Raw genomic sequence first — 19,976 nt, 5'->3', positions numbered from 1 at the left:
TTCCTCCTCCATTTTATCTCCCTTCCTCTCTCTTCTCTTTCTCTCCCTCCCTCCTCCTCCTCTCTCCTTCTTCTCCCTCCCTACCTTTCCCCTTCTTCCCTTCCTTTCTTCTTTCCTGCCTTCCTCCCTCACTTCTTTCTTCCCTTCCTTCCTTCTTTCTTCCCTCCCTCCTTCCCTCCCTTCCTCTTTTTTTTTTTTTTTTTGCTTATGGGTGTTGAATTGCTCCAGCACCATTTGCTGAAGAAGCTTTCTTCCACTGAATTACATTTACACCTTTGTCAAAGATCAGTTGAGCATATTTGTGTGAGTCTGAGTTCTCTCTTCTTTCCTATTGATTTATGTGTCTATCTGTCAGCCAATTTCACATTGTCTTGATTTCTGTAACTATATAGTATGTCTTGAAATTGGGCAGACTGATTCTCCCCCACTTTATTCTCCTTTTTCAAAATTGTTTTAACTATCCTAGTTTCCTTGCTTTCTGTATAAACTTTAGATAATCTTGTCCATATCCACATACACAAAAATCTTGCTGGAGTTTGACAGAAATTGCATTAAACTTGTATATGAATTTGGGGAGCATTGCATGTTTACTATAGTGAATCTTCTAATCCATGAACATGGTATGCCTCTCCATTTATTTATATTTTTGATTCCTTTCATTAGCATTTTATAATTTATGGTATACAACTCTTGTACATATTTTGTTTTATTCACACCTAAATATTCTTTATTGAGTGATTTTACTTGGTATTGTGGTTTTAATTATGGTGTCCATGTGTTCATTTCTAGTATATAGAAATAAATTTGTTTTTGTGTATTGATCTTTTATACTGTGACCTTGCTCAGCTCACTAGTTGTAGGAATTTTGGGTAGGTTCCTTAGGATTTTCTATGTAGACAATCAAGTTGTGCAAAAAAGGAACAGTTTTATTTTTTCTTTTTCAATATGTATGCTTTTTATTTCCTTTTGTTGCCTTTTTGCACTGGCTAGAACTCCTAGCACTACGCTGAATATGAGAGGGAATGGGCATTTTTGCTTTGTTGCCCATCTTAGGGGCAAAGCATTCAGTCTTTCACCAGTAAATAAAATGTTAGCTCTAGGGTTTTTTGTAGATATTCTATCAAATTGAGGAAGTTCCCCTCCATTCCTATTTTTTTGAGAGTTTTAAACCATGAGTGTGTGTTAAATTTTGTCAAACAATTTTTCTGCATCAATTGATATGACCATGTGATTTTTCTTCTGTAGCTGGTTAATATGATGGATTACATTGATTGAGTTTCAAGTATTGAAACAGACTTACATTCCTAGAACAAACCACACTTGGTCATGGTATATAACTCTTTTTATATGTTACTGAATTCTCTTTGCTGATATTTTGCTAAGGATGTCTGTCTGTATATGTATTCATGTGGAGTATTGGTCTGTAGGTTTATTTTTTATATCATCTTTGTCATGTTTTGATATCGGAGTAATACCAGATTCATAATTATAACCGGGAAAAGTTTCCTCCTCTTATCTTTTCTGGAAGAGATTATGTAGAGTTGATATTAATTTTATGTAAAAGTTTGCAGAAGTAGCCAATGAAATCATCTAGGCCTGATGATATCTTTTTCTGGGAATTTTAAAATTATGAATTTAAGTTCCTTAATAGTTATAGGACTATTCAAATAATGTTTCTTATTAGATGAACTGTGGTAGTTTATCTTTTTTGAGGAACTGATCCACTTCATCTAAATAGTCAAATTATGTGTGTAGAGTTGTTTGTTGTATTTTCTTATTATCCTTTAGATGTCTGTGGGCTCATTCCTGATAATGGTAATATGTGTCTTCTTTCATTTTCTTTTTGTCATTATTGCTAGAGGTTTGTCAATTTTATTGATCTTTTCAGAGAATTAGTTTCTTGTTTCATTGATTTTCTCTATTTTCTGTTCTCAATTTCGTTGATTTCTATTCTTCTCTTTATTTCTTCTTTCCTTCTGTTTGCTTTGGGTTTATTTTACTCTACTTTTTCTAGGTTCTTGAGGTGAGAACTTAGATTATTGACCAATACTTTTCCTCTTTTCTAATAAATGTATTTAGTGCTATAAATTTCCCTCTTAGCATTGCTTTAGCTATGTGCCACAAATTTTTATATGTTATATCTTTGTTTCCATTCATAGTCAGCACAAGCAGGATTGAACGCAATCAGTCTGACTCTCCTACTTATCACACAAGTGGTGTTTAACCTTTGACTCTCCTCATTTTCAACTTCTAACCTCAAGGCAGAGTACAAGTAATTCTGCTTTAAAAAACAAATGAACAAAAAAACTACCATGGATAAATTAGGGAGCAACCACACACTTTACAAAACACTTTATTGTCATGACAAGAGAATCCCAAGCTCCTCCTGGGACAGGTCAACTGATTAAAAATCATTAATGACTTCCCAGAAATACCAGGATAGAGAAACCAATGGTAAATCCTTTGTTATAGTTCCATAGGTCCTGGAGGCTGCTACTTCTTCCTCTTCTTTCTCTCCTCCTCCTCCTCTGCCATTTTCTTTTTCTTCTCCTCCTTCTTCTCTGCCTTCATCTTCATTTTTTAACCCTGTTTTCTTTCAGTTGTCCAGACTGTTTCATTTCTATTGTTCTATTTTCAGGTTCATTGATCATTCCCTCTGCTTCTTCATTCTGCTGCTGAGCTTAGCTATTGAGCTTTTAATTGTAATTATTGCACTTTTCAGTATTAAAATTTTCCACTTGGTTCTTCTTTACATCTATTTCTTTGCTGAGACTTTCTATTTTTTCATTTGTTTCAAGCATATTTGTAATTGCTCACTGAAGCATTTCTTTCATGGCTACTTGAAAATCTTTGCCACATAATTCTAACATCTGTTATCTCAGTGTTGTCATCTATTGATTGTCTTTTTTCCATTCAGTTTGAGGTCTTACTGATACTTGGTACTTCAAGTGATTTTCTATCAAAACTTGGACATTTGGGGTATTGCATTATGGGTTGCCTAAATCTTACTTAAATCCTCTATTTCAGCTGGTTTTCTCTGATACTGCTCCAAAGGGTAAGGGAAGGCGGGCGTGCCACCTCATTATTGCCAGGTGGGTTTAGAAGTCTAAGTCCCCTACATAGCCTTCACTGACATTTAAGGGAGAGGACTCTTCATTACTAAGTGGTGGTAAGAGTCCTAATTCTCAAGGATTCCTCTGACACTGCCTCAGTAGTGGGGATATGGGGACCTCATTACCAGGGGAAAGCGGAGGTTCAGGCTCCCCTCTTGGTCTTTGCTAGAATGAGTGGGATTGAGGTCATGGTTTTTTGTTTTTGTTTTTTGTTTTGTTTTGTTTTTGGTGGTAGTGTTTGTTGGGCAGACTCATTATTGTCTAAAAGTTTTCTGTCTTGCTGTGTGGTCCCTTTCTTTGCTCTTTGGCTAGAGAGCAGACTTTTGCTGGGGGTTTTTTTGGTCTCTGTCCATTGGTATTCCTGCATTACTGGCTTCTTCAGCTCCAAGCCTGGGAAATATGAGGCAAAATGGAAGCCCAGGAAATGCATCACTATGTCATTCCTTGGGTCCCAAGGTCCTAGCTAGTCTGTCATTTTCTCTCCACCTTCCAGAGTATTCTTATGTTTATGTTATACACAATGTTCAGGATTTTTACTTCTATTTAGAGGAAGGAATAAAGAAAAAAGTACTACTTCTACTTCATCTTCCCAAAAGCAGAAGTCCTTGTTCTCTGGCTTTAATAGTCACACTTTCCCAACACCCACTGCTACCAAAAAATAGTCTCCTCTTTTCATACCCTTCTTCTAACTTCAACTACTTGGCCTATCTACTTTAGTCACTCACACAGAAAAGCTGAAAACAAACTCAAATCAAACAACTTCATGAGAAGAGGTGATGTATATTTGAAGATTTGTGTCCATGACTCTCATTAAATGAAATACTGAGGAACCTGAACATGGCTACAGGCAAGATATTCCTTGACCCTCCAGTATCAACGCAGCCTGTCAAATATAATTCTATTAACACTGCTCACCTCTGGAGGCCATCTCTAAAAGGATAGATCAGAACATTCTTCAGGATTTGAAATGCATAAATAGCTCACCTTCACTGTCACAGCATTCTAGGATGGAAGGGTCTTCCCGAATCACGGCAGTCAGAGCATTGACATCTCCATTAGATGCTGCCTGATAAACCATGGTCAGGTCAACTTCTTCAGATGAATCACCTTCGTGAATCAAACAGAGACAAACTTAGTGAGTGGAGAGAATTCACTGAAAGAATAACAACACCCAAAGCATCACTCACATAAGTGATTCATGAAAATCTCTCTGGTGAATCCAAGCAGAAGGCTGAGTCATCCTGCTCACATGCACCTTCACCACTTCTGAAGGCAGGTGGACCACTGTGGGCCGTGTTGTAACGTCACCATATATTGAGAAGGAGCCTGAGGGATTAGATGTCCTCTGAGAGTTAATGATTCTCTCCAAGCATTCAGACTACTTGAAATCAGTGAGACCAGATTGGGAAGTGGAGCCTTTATCTTGGTTCTGGGTTTCCCTTTTCGATCTGAAATATGTTATTTTCCCTTTCAATGACTCAGTCTACCCACCTTTGAAGGAGATATTGTACTACTTGTTCTCTGTCCTCTCGATGGACTCTCTACCCTTTTCCTCTTGCTCTGAAACCTGAGGGCTAACATTGCTGACCACATCACCCAGGCCCCCAGCCCCTCAGTGTCCATGGCAGGCACTGGCAGTGAGGAGAAGAGAGAGAGATGGGGCATTTCCTCCTGCCTTCCCCTAGTGCAGAGAGTCTAGCAGTAGCTGCTTCTCCCCCATCCAGGAGGGTCCTCCTCCCCAGAACTAGCCCTCACTGGGCTCCCTGTGGTAATGAACCTTTTCCTTTCAACCCTGTCTCATGTCTATATGTAGTTCCTTCACAAAAGCCCTTCATTTGAACCATCTTGGTTTTTAATTACATGGTGTTTCCAGAAGAAACAGCTGTATGCAACTCCTTTGAATTTGGTAGCCACCTGTATTTTACCTTTGTGCATGATTGAACCAACTAATAGTACTGCCAATGGTGACAAGAGAACTGTGGGTCAAGCGACCCCAGGGGAGTAGTGATGGAAGGGCTGGGAGACAAGTTTTACTCACGGGAACACCCCTTGTGCGGTGCTGTGCCAAGCCCTCTACTTAAAGAGTTTCTCCCACACATGGCCATGGTTCAGGGAAAATATGTATACAAAACAAGTTTTTAAAGTTGTGTTTTCCTACTAGTGTAGATATTATGCTAGTGATACTTTACAGTTCTAATTGATCTTTAGTTGGCAGTGGTCGTAATCCTTTGGCGTGGTTTCTCTGTTCCAGTATTTCTGAGAAGTCACTGATGACTTTTTAACGGGTTGCCCTGTCCCAGGAGAAGCTTGTCATTAAAAATGATTCACTTAACGACAACAAGCTGCTTTGTAAAGTGAGTAATTGCTCCCTAATCTATCCATGGTAGGTTTGCTACTGTAGGTGTTGTTTTTAAAGCCAGCTCACCTGTATGTACATTTGTCAGAGGGCTGGAAGTGAGGCATGTGAAAAGCAAATGCCACTTCTGCAGTCAGTGTAAGGGCTCTGGAGCCACAACACTGGGGTTCAATTCCTGGTTTGCACTAAGCAGCTGTGTAAATTTAGGCCAGTGACCTTCTCTGGGCCTTAGTTTCCTTGTCTTTAAAATGGAGATGATGTTGAAAACCATGCATCTCATAAGGTTGCTGTGAGGAATAAATGAGTTAATATGTAGTCCTATGTGCTTTTAGAACAGGGCATAGTGTGTGGTAAATGCTATATATACTTGGGTGCTACTACTGTTACCTTTTTTTTTTTTTTTTGAGAGTGTGTGTGTTTAGAGAGCATTTGAAACCTGGGACATGTAGAGAAAAAGGTCTCTCTGATGATGGCTAGATAAAAGATCCATAGATTGTATACAGACCATTCACTCTCTATTAGAAAACCTCCCAGGAGTCTAGATATTTTGTGAAAATTGCTCACAATATCTTTGGATGCAAGAAATAGGGCCCAGACTTAAGCACAAGGATGGGCCTGGTGTCTGGTTGTATGACCACATCCATAGATGCTGGTGATATCACTTCAGAAGAAAGGTCCTGGTGGTGGGCTGAGGTACAAGGTATGCTGTGTTTATAGCCTGTTTATATCTTACATGTGTTTATATAATGTATATAAATGTGTTTATAACCTGTTCATCACTGAGTGCAATAAAATCTGTAAGGCACATTCATCACACTGTGGAGTACACACAGCTGAGGGGAACAAGGAATGCATTGCCTGGTAGAAACAGAATCCCAAATAACTTGCCAGAAGCATTCTAATAACACTATTTAATAGGGATAAACATTGTCTGCAAAATACCCAGTGGAACTAACTGAAGGGTGGTTGAACCTGTAGTTTTTGTTCCTCAACACCCATCCCCTCACCATGCTGGGGACCTTAACCTGATTATCCTCTAGGGACCAGGTCCTTTCCACATTCAGCACAGGGGGTTGACTACATTTCTGCTCAGGGGCGGAAACATGTGACCTAGAACTAAGCCATTCAACCCCAGCATTATCCTAACCACAGAGACTGGTTCAGGGATGTGCCCCAATGATATTTTGGATGTTTTGGGATTGCTGGGAGCAAGCTTTGTTCTACCACCCACGTAACTGGGAATTATGGGGGGGGGGCATCTTATGGGTGGAGAGCCTAAGAATGAAGACAACAGAAGAAGAGCAGAGTTAGGCTCAGAGAAGGAAATAATTGAGGCCTAACATCATTTAAAGTCTTGAATCAAGCCATACCTTGGGCCAGCACCATTTTTGGAACATTTACACGTACCAATGAATTTCTTTTTTTGCTTATGTCCATTTGAATAGATTCTATGTGTTTGTTTTTCATCACTGCAAGAGTTCTGACAAAAGCTTTCAGTGGTGGCACATTAGAAAAGCACTTAGGGTTTTAGTTGGGCAGTTAACACTGTAGGAGTTAACAGCATGACAATAAACTAGTAGGATCTCTAGCTGCAGTAATAATAGTCTAGTAATGAGACTGAGGGAGATAATAGGCTTTTTCCAGTCTGTTCAGTGTCATGTTGAGGTCTCTGGCCCATGAATTAAATGGCTATAGGTAGCTGGAGAACATTCAGAGGAGAATGACCAGAGTATACTGGACTTCATGTCACATGATGAACAGTGGAAGGAAATAGATCTGCTTACTCTGGAGATTACTCTGCGTGGTCATGATGGTTGCCTTCAGATAACTGAAGAGGTGTTCTTGTTTTTTTAATTTAAAAAATTGTGGTAAATATACATAACACAAAATTTGCCATTTTAACCATTTTTACGTGTAGAGCTCAGTGGTATGATGTACATTCACATTGTTGTCCACCCATCACCACTCTCCATCTCCAGAACTCTGGTCATCTTCCGAGACTCAAACTCTGTATCCGTTAGACAAAAACGCCCCCTTCCTCCCTCCCCTCCATCTTCTGGAAACCACCATTCCACTCTCTGTCTCTAGGAATTTGATCACTCTAGATAGCTCATTTAACTGGAATGAACAGCATTTTTCCTTTTGTTACCGGCTTATTTCACTAAACATCATGTCCTTGAGATTCATCCCTATTGTAGCAGGTGTCAGAACTTCCTTCTTTTTAAAGGCTGAATAATCATCTGTCGTATGCATAAACCGTATTTTGTTTATTTGTTCATCTATCAGTGCACACTTGGGTGGCTTCCGCCTGCTGGCTGGTGTGAACAACGCTGTTGTGGACACTGGTACACAGATAGCTGTTTCAGATTCCTTTTTTCAATCCTTTCGAGTATATACTTAGACATGAAATTGCTGGATCACATAATAATTATATTTTTAATTTCTTTAAGGAACCATCATATTGTTTTCCAATGTGGCTGCAACATTTTATATTCTCACCAACAATGCACAAGGGTTCCAATTTCCCTATGTCATTACCAACACTTGTTATTTCCTGTTTTTGCTTCTTGTGTTTGTTGGTTTTAATAATAGCTAGCCTAATGGGTGTGAAGTGATATCTTGTGGTTTTGATTTGCATTTCCCTATGAGTAGTGATGTTGAGCATCTTTTTATGTGCTTTTAAGCCATTTGTATATCTTCTTTGGAGAAATGTCTAAGTCCTTTGCTCATTTTTAATTTGTTTTTCTATTAAGTTGTAGAAATTCTTTATATATCCTGAATATTAACTTCTTATCAGATATATAATTTGTATACATTTTCTCCCATTCTGTGGGTTGCCTTATCACTCTGTTAATAGTGTCTTGGTGTACAAAAGTATTTAACTTTCATGTAGCTCAGTTTGTCTATCTTTTGTTATCTGTTCTTTTGTCATCATGTCCAAGAAATTATTGCCAAATTCTATGTCATGAAGCTTTCCCCCTATGTTTTCTTCTAAGAATTTTATAGTTTTAGGTCTTATGTTTAGGTCTTTGACCCATTTTGAGTTATTTTTTTGTAGATGGTGTTAAGGTAAGGGTATGACTTCATTGTTTTGCATGTGACTGTCCAGTTGTTTCCACATTATTTATTGAAAAGACAATTCTCCCCCCACTGAATGGTCTTGGCACCTTTGTTGACTCCTCAGTTGACCCTTAAGTTGACCATAGATGTATGAGATTATTTCTAGACTCTCAGTTCTATTCCATGGATCTATATGTCTGTCTTTATGCTAGTGCTACACTGTTTTGATTGCTGTAGCTTTGTAGTATGGCTTGAAATCAGGAAGTGTAAGACCTCCACCTTTGTTTTTCTTTTGTAAGATTTTTTTTTTTTTTTTTTTGGTTATTTGGGGGATCTCTTGAAATTCCATTAGAATTTTAGGATGGGTTTTTATATTTCTGCAAAAACATCATTGGGATTTTGTTAGGGAGTGCATCAAATGTGTAAATCTCTTTGGGTAGTATTGACATCTTAATATTGTCTTTTAATTCATGAAACCAAAGACATCTTTCTATTTATTGGTGTCTTTAATTTCTTTCAAAAATGTTTTGTAGATTTCAGTGTATAAATCTTTTGCCTTCTTGGTTAATTTTATTCCTAAGTATTTTATCCTTTTTGATACTACTGTAAACAGGATTATTTTTCAAAGATCCTTTAGGCAGACAAGTTTAAACTTTTCTGTGAAATTCCAGCAGTCAGAAATAGCAGTGGGTGAGAACGACACAAGGATATTTTAATTGTCAGAGTACTGTAAAAATGTCCTGGATCACCTCAAAAGGTAGTGAACTTCCTGTCATTAAAGACGTCAATCTTGGCTAGGTGGTCACCAAGGGAGTGTGTTGCAGAAGGGATTCAGACACAGAGTGAAGTACAGGTATAGAGAAGGGAAGATGTGTGAGGCAAAACAGAATGTATTTCAGAGTTTCTTCTAGCCCTGAGATACCATACTAAGGAGGAAGGAAATGAAGGCAATTCCATAGAAGGAGATAGGAAATGAAGGCAATTCCATAGAAGTTGTGTAGAAATAGTCAATTTAGATTGCAGTCAATGCAAATAATTAGGCCTAAACTTGAGATAGTACAAAGAATTTCTGTAGAAATGAGGAAGGATGAAGTAGAAAAAACAAGTATGAGGAGAAGGATAACTGATGGTCCAGATGGAATCTAAAATAGAGACAAGAAAAAAATTTTTCTATCAAAGGTCACAAAACAATGTAAGATATGCAGAAGATCTACATAAATAGACAGTACATAAATTCTTCCTTCTCTCCTTCCTTTTTTCCTTATTCATCTGTTTAGCTATTATTTGTCTATTTTTTTAAATTTTCCATTTCTTTCTTAGATTTTTTAAAAAAATTATTTATCTATTTGTTTATTTTTATTTATTGGCTGCGTTGGGTCTTCGTTGCTGTGTGCAGGCTTTCCATAGCGAGGAGAGTGGGGGCTACTCTTCATTCTACCTACCTACCTATCTATCTGGTATCACCTATATGTCTACTATCTACTTGTCAACTATTTATCTTTCTTACCATTCAGCTTTAGAGGAGGAGCATGGTTTGAATGGCTTTTGCCTCTCTAACTGTGTGAAAGTTAAACAAATAGACTTATATATGGGTGCATAAAGAAAAATTCTAAAATTCACTGAGGGAGAGAGACTGGAAGTAGAGAGAATGGAAAACAGACATAAGAAATAGGAAGAAAGAAGTATGTGAACAGATGTAGATTATATTTTATAAAAAATTATCCATGTATATGTATATATATGAAAAATATAAAAGATGAGATCATGCATCAAACATCAATAGAGATCATTTCTTAGATATTATTCAGTACTTTCTATATTTTCCCAATTCTCTACAATGAATTTATGTATCTTTTATAATCATCAGAATAAACCAAGTTTTAAATGATGAGAGAGGAATGTGTCTTACTAGCTTTACATTAAAGTGTTACTACTAGAAGGGTAGACAGAGCCTAGTGTGTCTGTAACAGAGAAAACAAGTCAAAGTGCTGAAAAAGGAAAAACATACATGTATTTAAAAAATTCTGACCTTTATAAATATCCTAGTAGTTTTTTTCTTAAAGAGGTACATATTTTAAATTTTTGTTAATTTCTAACTAAAAATTGGAAGGATAGACTTTTTGGAAATCATCTATTTCCCTCATTTTTCATGGCTAAAAACCTTATAAACAATTTTCTGGGTGTGTCGTAAATTATCTAATTCCAAGGGCCCAGCTTTTTTTTTTTTTTTTTTTTTTTTTAATTTATTTATTGGCTGCGTTGGGTCTTTGTTGATGCACACGGGCTTTCTCTAGTTGCTGCGAGCAGGGGCTACTCTTCATTGTGGTGCGCAGGCTCCTCATTGCAGTGGTTTCTCTTGTTGTGGAGCACGGGCTCTAGGCGCGTGGGCTTCAATAGTTGCGGCACATGGGCTCAGTAGTTGTGGCTCATGGGCTCTAGAGCACAGGCTCAATAGTTGTGGCGCACAGGCTTAGTTGCTCCATGGCATGTGGAATCTTCCCAGGACAGGGCTCGAACCCCTGTACCCTGCATTGGCAGGTGGATTTTTTACCATTGCGCCACCTAGGAAGTCCCCAGCTTTTTAATAGTAGGATTGCAGACAAGAAATGTTTTGGATTAGAGGACCTTCCTCAAAGCTTCTCACATTTTACACAAATGTGGGTTCCTTCACATAGTCATCTCTGGGTTATTGTAGACTTCCTTAGGAAAGCCCTTGACTGCATCAATTACTAGGTTTATTTTGTTGAAATTACCCAGAGGTCAGCTTGGCATTTGTTCTCTTTAAGTTGAGACTGGTTTTTGGAACAGCCAGGTCAGTGTAAGGATAGATCGAGTACTGCAGTTTCAAGAGTCCAGACCACAGGATTTTGGGAGGATTTCTTTGGTTCATTCTATTCTGAGAATGCTTGGGTGGCTGAACCCAGCCTAGAGTCACTAGTGAAGTCTGGATTCATTTTGGGCACCTACAGAAGATTCCACACATATTTCTTAGATTGCTTTTTGGAGTGGAATTGATTGCATCTGAAGAACTGAAATTTATTCATTCATCCGTTTACTTAACATCTACCATAGGCTAGTGAAATTGCAGGTACAAAGGTTATAGAGTCTCTGTTCCTAAGAAAGACATGCCCTGATGGAAAAAGAAGTATGTAGTTTATGATTGAGCTATACCAGGGATACTATGGCAGGACAGAGGAAGAATGATTTAAACGAATATTTTCCTGCGCATTCTCCTAACCCACATCCCTCTGTCCTCCCGCAAGATTATCCTGGGTGCCTTGGGGACAGTAGAGAAATTGTATTCTGTGGGCTGCCTGGAATGATCTACCCATAAGGTAGGGAGGTCTTTCCACTTGTGGGGAAGATGCCAGGCCTTCACTGCACCCTGATGGCTGCATGGAACAGTATTGCCACCCACTGGTGATAAAGAGTCTCTCTGGACCTTGACCTGGGCCCTGAGCCAGGATGGTGCCAGTTCTACTGGAGAGAATTAAAAGCCAGTTTGGAACACTTTGGCCATGTAGGAACAAGTTTAAGGTCATTGATACAGTTGGCTGGCACTGAAAGCAAATTAGTTTCATGGGACTCAGCATATACATCATATGATACAGCACACACACAGGCAAGCAATATAGAAAAAGTAGTCAGAGTGGATGCTCTGGGGCCCAGACTATGAGTTTGAATCCTAGCACTGCCAATTTCCTCCTAGCTGTGTGATCTTGGGCAAGTTACTTAACCTCTCTGTTCCCATTCTTCTTTTGTCAAATGGGTAAGAACAGTATTTACCTCGCAGGGTTGTTCTGAGAGCTAAATGAGTTTATCCACATAAAGGGCAATGCCTGGCACAAGGTATTCAAAGCATGTCAATAGGACTTCCTAGGTGGTGCAGTGGTTAAGAATCTGCCTACCAATGTAGGGGACACGGGTTCGAGCCCTGGTCCAGGAAGATTCCACATGCCACGGAGCAACTAAACCCGTGCACCACAACTATTGAGCCCGTGTGCTGCAACTATTGAAGCCCACGTGCCTAGGGCCCGTGCTCTACAACAAGAGAAGCCACAGCAATGGGGAGCCTGCGCACCACCCAATACAGCCAATAAGTAAATTAAATAAATAAATTTATTGAAAACAAAAAGCATGTCAATAGTAATACATCATAACCATTACTACTTTGCCATAGATAGGAACCTCTGCCTTCTTTCCCCTTAATGAGACCCCTTTGCCTTGCTCAGCAGGCTGTAGAGATTTTGTGAGCTGAAACATTTTGCTATTTTTCGTGGTTTCTCCTCCAGTCCCTCAGGGTGTATTGGCTGAGGCTCTAAGAGTGTTTTATAAAGTGCCAGTCATATGGAAGGAGGAAAAAGAGTTTCTTTCTAACATTTTAAAGAGAAAAACAGCTCCAAGCTTTCTGCATGTACCCCCAGAGAACAAATAGTCAGGGCAACCTTCATGCTGTGGGAGTGGAAGAGAAGGGATTTCATTCTGTGGGGAGGAAGTCTTGCAACAAGATTATCTCAAGGGTAAGTATTTGGCCACAATCAGACCTTTCTTCATAACCAAGCTTGTGATGCAACGTATGTTGCATTTCTTTGAATCTCAGCATCTCTGTGTTCCTCAGGATGATTCTCCTGACCTGTGAATGCTATTCCATGGTTAGTATCTCTACTGGATATGGGGTAGGAGGTAGTGCTGGAAATGGAATGTGCTGTTCTAAGAAGCATGTCTGTGTTGAACTTCAGTGATGATGCCTCCCTAGAGTGCCTTTTCATAAAATGAACTTTCATTTTAATAATACTAATTCCTAAAAGATCTCAATCTTTAATACATAGGACCTTTAGTACGTGTGCAATAAATGGATGGACTGATTGATGTAGTATTTGTGTTCAATAGCTTTCTCACCCATTGGAGTCTTGTGGAAATCTCCTTGATGTTAAAAATATTGGGTCAAGAGGGTCTCTGGTCAGTAAGCAAGTATCAATCTTAAGTGATTTTGTGAAGGATTACTCTAGCCTAGTCAGTCTTTGGAAATTGAAGAGTAAGTGAAGTTTTATTTTGACCACTATTTCTTCAATCTTCCTTCCTTTTTTCTGTAACAAATGTATGACACCACCCACCTCTTTCACTTTCAAGAAATGTAAGGGGTTCATGTCAGGAATTTGCATTTTCACTGGGGACTCTGGAAGGTGAGGAATAGATGAAGAAGCAGGGTTTGTTTAGTTTTAAGAAGATCAGACTTAGTTTGACATGACAGCTGTTGGAAAAGCTGGAAGACAGTTTATGCTTGTTTTCTGTAGATCCAGAGGGCAGAACTAATACTCGTGGGTAGAAATTGGAATAATTAAGATTTTTAATAACTAGAGCTGTTCAGAACTAGAAAGGATTGTCTTGTGAGCTGCGTGGTCCTCATCACTACCCATGTCTAAGCAGGTTCTGATCAAGCCTATCTCGGAATGCTCTTGAGGAGATGTCTGTACTGAGTAGAAGGTTGACCTTTAAGTTTCCTTCTGTGCTTAATATTCTTTGTGTCTTTCTCACATCTGTGTAGAATCAAATAATAAATCACCTATTGTTGATGAACAATGACTATTGGGCTGAAAAGGATTTGGAGATGTGGGTTTTCCTTGAGTGCTAGTGGCCCTCCACTGTGGCCACTTGTAAAACTGCCCCAAGTGCCCTGATCACCTGAAAATAGTTTAAGAAAACAAATGCAATTTGGGTGGCTGGTCCAAGTGTCAGAGATTGAACCAATCTATTTCTCTGTCGTCCTTTAGATCTGCATCTCTCCTGAAGCCCTGCTGCAGTCACATTCAGGCGGCTGGGCTTCCATAGCTGTCTTCATTGTCTTGACTCTGCTTTCTCCCTCTTCATGACTGTCTCAGGGGTTCCTTAAGGTAATTGAAATGGAATTGCTTCTTACTATATTGGGATTGTTGCTTTATAAAAGGCACAGAATAAAACCCAACCTGGTGAGTAATCACCTTTCATGTGACCCCACTAGAATTCTGGCAGTATGGCTTTGCTTTTATTGCAGAAAAAAAAAAAATCTTGAACATTAGATAGAAGTTAGAGTAGTGTCGGATACTTTGTAGATACTTGAGAAATTTGTGTTTACTGATTTAATTAGCATATTCTTTTCCAATTGGCAAATTGAAGAGGAATAGATATACAAAATGAAGTCTCATTCTTCCCAATCCTTGGGAATAGAATTAGGAAAAGTGATAGAAGAAGGAGTCTTCCGCTCCTTTAAATAATTTCATAAGGCATATCACTAGCATCTCAAGTAGGGTTGGAGTAAATGAATAGCTTCTATCAACTCTCATGTATTATGGATATATGGTTAAGCAAGGCTGATTTAAGCTGTATTATCAGAACTGTGAGTATAAAATATTGTGAAGTCTAAGAAAGTGACAACACAGCAAAGGAAACCATAAACAAAATGAAAAGACAATCTACAGAGTGGGAGAAAATATTTGTGAACAGTGCAACTGACAAGGACTTAATTTCCAAAATATACAAACAGCTCATATATCTCAACAACAAAGAAACAAACAACCCAATCAAAAACTGGAAGGAAGACCTAAATAGACTTTTCTCCAAAGAAGACATACAGATGGCCAATAGGCACATGAAAAGATGCTCAACATTGCTAATTTTAAAAACAAATTATTTATTTATTTTTGGCTGCATTGGGTCTTTGTTGCTGCACACGGACTCTTCTCTAGTTGTGGCGAGTGGGGGCTACTCTTCACTGTGGTGTGTGGGCTTCTTATTGCGGTGGCTTCTCTTATGGAACATGGGCTCTAGGGCACGTGGGCTTCATTAGTTGTGGCACACGGGCTCAGTAGTTGTGGCTTGCAGGCTCTAGAGCACAGGCTCAGTAGTTGTGGTGCACGGGCTTAGTTGCTCCGTGGCATGTGGGTTCTTCCTTGACCAGGGCTGGAACCCGTGTCCCCTGCATTGGCAGGTGGATTCTTAACCACTGTGCCACCAGGGAAGTCCTCAACATTGCTAATTATTAGAGAAATGCAATCAAAACTACGGTGAGGTACCACCTCACACTGGTCAGAATGACCATCACTGAAATGTTTACAAATAACAAATGCTGGGGAGGCTGTGGAGAAAAGGAAACCCTCCTGCACTGTTGGTGGGAATGTAAATTGGTGCAGCCACTATGGAAAACAGTATGGAAATTCCTCAGAAAACTGAACATAGAATTATCATATGATCCAACCCACTCCTGGGCATATATCTGGACAAAAGTATAATTCAAAAGGATATATGCACCCCTATGTTCATAGCAGCACTATTCACAATAGCCAAGACATGGAAACAACCTACATGTCCATGGACAGATGAATAGATAAAGGTGCCAACTGCAGCAATATGGATGCAACTAGAGATTATCATACTAAGTGAAATGTCAGAAAGGGAAAGATTAATACCATAAGATATCACTTATATGTGGAATCTAATATGACACAAATGAACCTACCTACAAAACAGAAACAGACACAGACATAAACAGACCTGTGGTTGCCAAGAGGGGTTGGGGGTTGAGGGAGTGGCGCAGGGATGGACTGGAAGTTTGGGGTTAGTTGATGCAACCTATTACATATAGAATGGATAACAATAAGGTCCTACTGTACAGCACAACAAACTATATTCAATATCCCGTGGAAAGAATATAAGAAAGAATGTACATATATGTATAACTGAGTCTCTTTGCTGTACAGCAGAAATGAACACAACATTGTAAATCACCTATACTTCAATTTTAAAAATGCAAAAAAAAGTGACAATAGAAATGAATTCTCAATTAAATCTGAATTTCATAAAGAACTTTATTTCTGAACAACAGAAATATTAGCCAAGTGTATTACTATGACCACTCTGAGTTCAGTTCTCTATTTTGTAAAACGAGGTTGACTTCATCCCTGGGTCTCAACATTGGTTAAACATTAGAACAATCTGGGGATATACAAACCAAAACCAAAACCAAAGAAGCACACAAAAACAACAGCAAAAACACCCTGATACCTAAGTGCTAACCCCAGATATTGTGATTTAACTGATCCATCATTTTATATGTTATTTCATTTTGGATTACAAAAATTATGAGAATACAGAAAAGAAGAAAACATATGCTCAAATAGCATCACTATGAAGATGTTGGTATGTTGTATATACTCCATTCATGGGCTTGCTTCCCACCCGCCCTCCATACGGGAGCCCTTGTTCCTCTACTTGCCCGTGTAACGTAATACAGGAGCGGGGAGAAGTGCTAGCCGGAGGGGAAGCGTGGAGGCCTGAAAGATCTAGTTGCTGCAGAATGTGCAGTTGTGAGCCTCTACCCTTGCCATCTTCCCCCTCTAAAATCTAAACTGTCTCCTGCACTCAAAATGAACATGGCTGAAAATAAGTGGTAACCCAACCCAAAGGCTGTATAAAAGAGAAGGCGAGTTCCTAGGAGCAAGCATAACGGGTAAAGGTGCAAAAAGCTGTGAGGTCAGGAGGCATAGAACAGGAGGGAGAAAGTTCTGCGTGGTGCTGTGGCCTGGGGTGGGTAGTACTCTAGGACAGTGGAATCACACCTGTGGCTGAAGCTTGGGGGCAGTGGCAGGATTCGTTGACCAAGGTAGCGATGCGAATCTCAAATCTCCCGCATTGTGATCTTCTGTGGATAAGAATACAATCATAGAACCTGAAGAAAATGACTAAAATTTTCTGAGATCCAATATGAGTTTGGCTAACTCTAAGGCCATTTTGTTACTCATTTATTAAGTGAATCTCTGTTTCTCCTCCCACTCCAAATTCCCCTCCCACAATAAGGGACCAGATCAAGAGTGATATTAAAAGGATCTAATGACTGGCTTGTCAGGTTCCCCATCAGACTGAAGGCAGGCCTAACAGCTGCAGCAGGGCTGATAACTTTTTAACTGCTGGATTGTGGGCTGTGTGTGTTCCTGGGGAGTCGCTGGAATAATCTCTATTGATCTGAGGATACAGAGATGTCTTAATATTGTAACAACGAGTGACTAATAGTTCTTAGCATAGTGCTGGAGTTACATTTTACAAAAGAAAGAGATCACACTGTACATATAATTTTGATTTTTTGCTCTTTTTCAAACATTTAATATTGGATCATAAATATTTTCCCATGCCATAAGGTGAGATTTGAAAATATTATTTATAAAGTGTGGCATAAAATCCCACTGACTGGACTTAGCACAACTGATTTAATCATTCTCTTACTATTGAACATTTAAATTGTTTTTCTTTTGGGGGGAATTATTAATTCTGTGTTTATTCCAAATAATGCCATAACATTCTTGCATGTTACAACATTCTGTGCACCTTTGATTATTTCCTTTGGACACATTCCTAGAAGTGAACTTGGGAGTCAATGGATTTGACTTTGTCAAACTGCCCTCCAGAAAGGTGGACCCAACACACCCTCCCGAAGCAGAGCCTGACAGCATACATTTCACCTCATTCTTAATGACACTGTGCATTATTGTTTTTAAACTGCTGATGTGAAAGAAAGAAAAGAGTATATAATGGTCATTTCTTTTCTTTTTCTTTTTTTTTATAATTAAAAAAATATGTTCCTTTATTATTTTTTATTTTTATTTTTTTAATTTAATTTAATTTAATTTATTTATTGGCTGCTTTGGGTGTTTATTGCTGCTGCGACGGCTTTCTCTGGTTGCAGAGAGGAGGGGCAACTCTTGGTTGCATTGTGCTGGCTTCTCATTGCCGTAGCTTCCCTTATTGCAGAGCACAGGCTCCAGGAGCATGGGCCTCAGCAGTTGTGGCACATTGGCTCAACAGTTGTGGCTCACGGGCTCTAGAGTGCAGGCTCAGTAGTTGTGGCCCATAGGCTTAGTTGCTCCTCGGCATGTGGGATCTTCCCAGACCAGGGCTCAAATCCATGTCCCCTGCAATGGCAGGCGGATTCTTAACCACTGTGTTACCAGGGAAGCCCTCTTTTATTATTCTTGAGAGAGAAGCTTTTTCATACGTTTATAGCCATTTCATGAATTACTTGTTGGTATCCTTTACATATTATTTCAAAGCATTCATCTTTATTTAATTGATTTGAAAGAGCTCTATACACATTACGGACACTAACTCTTCATCTGTTATCTATGCTGCAGTTACTTTTTCCTGTTTGCCACTTAAGTTCTCAGTTCATTTTGTTGGTTTTTGAAAAATACATTTTCAAAATCTATGGCTATTGTACTCATGATTCATCACTCGTGAAACCTTATACTTATGTGCTAACATTTAGCTATAATTTATATGCAACTTTTGAACTTTATATTTGTATGCCACAATTACTTCCCCCCCCCCAATACTGTATAATTCTCCTTTTCCTCACTAATTTGTAAAGGCAACCTTATTGTATAGCACTAACTCCTTATTAACACCTTGGAGGAGGCTCCTCCTACAGCCCGTTCACTGGAACGGTGGCTTGGAAAGCAGGGATCCCAGAACTAAGTTCTCTGCAGTGGTATATGCATGAATGTGGGAATGTGGCCAAAGTGCACCTCAGTCACACTCCATAGAGTCTTGTGGTCTGTCTATAGTAACGGTTCTTAGCTTTTTTGTGTTTCCTGCACAGTTTTGAATTCTAGAATTTTTGGTAGCATGTTTGAAGGAATTAAAAACTCAGAACAATCCTAAAGATAGCCAAAAGTTCGATACAATCACTTTGACAGCACAGCCATGTCTCCCAGTAGCTATGAATGCACCCACTGTTGGGGAGGGGGGTTCCATCACTATCTGAATAACAACCGTAACGATGGTCCACAATTATGCCGTGATTATCATGCACCAGGCACTGCGCTAAACCTTTTCTAGAGATCAGCTCATTTAATTCTCACCTTATGAGAATGATTCCCATTTTATGGATGGGGAAACTGAGGCGCAGGGCAGGAAAGTGACTTACCTGAAGTCACAGGTAGTAAGTGGTGAAACTGAGATAAGGCTGCAGGCTGTCAGGCCTCAGATTCAACGCTATCACTACCTGTTCACTCAGGTGCCAAAGCCCTCATATATTCCAGGGAACTTGTGACCTTTCTTGGTGCTGGACAATATGCCACATTCCGTTCTCTCTTACTCACAGCAGCCTATACCCCACTCTCCACAAGTTGTGCGGCTCAACATTCTGCTGGCCACACATCATTGTGCCAGAGTCTATACTCTAAATATAAAATCTACACATTAATTGAAAATTGGGAATGCATCTATGAAGAGCTGTTTGCACATCAGGGAAACAAAGTTAGTGGCAGTAGCATAAAGATTCTAACATGAGGTGGAGTGAATTCTTTTAAAATGTTAAGATAAATGTTAAATGACCAAGGAACAAATAATTCTCATACTGAAGCAGAGAAAGGGACATTTTTCTAATTTATTTTCTAAGGCTAGCATAAACTGCTAAAGAC

General features: G+C 39.1%; 1 protein-coding gene across 1 annotated transcript in view; it reads right to left on the bottom strand.

Annotated features, from left to right (window-relative positions):
- ANKRD55 (ankyrin repeat domain 55) overlaps positions 1–19,976 on the bottom strand; it is a 96,685-nt gene that overhangs the window by 54,341 nt on the left and 22,368 nt on the right. The window contains exon 3 of the mRNA XM_057743344.1: positions 4,098–4,220. Coding sequence (XP_057599327.1) covers positions 4,098–4,220 — 123 coding nt within the window. The remainder of the gene's footprint in view (positions 1–4,097; positions 4,221–19,976) is intronic.

Source organism: Hippopotamus amphibius, chromosome 1 (genome assembly GCF_030028045.1).
Source record: "Hippopotamus amphibius kiboko isolate mHipAmp2 chromosome 1, mHipAmp2.hap2, whole genome shotgun sequence".
Lineage (NCBI taxonomy): Eukaryota > Metazoa > Chordata > Mammalia > Artiodactyla > Hippopotamidae > Hippopotamus > Hippopotamus amphibius.
The sequence above is the reverse complement of the archived record's forward strand: the minus strand, read 5'-3'. Positions and strand labels throughout refer to the sequence as shown.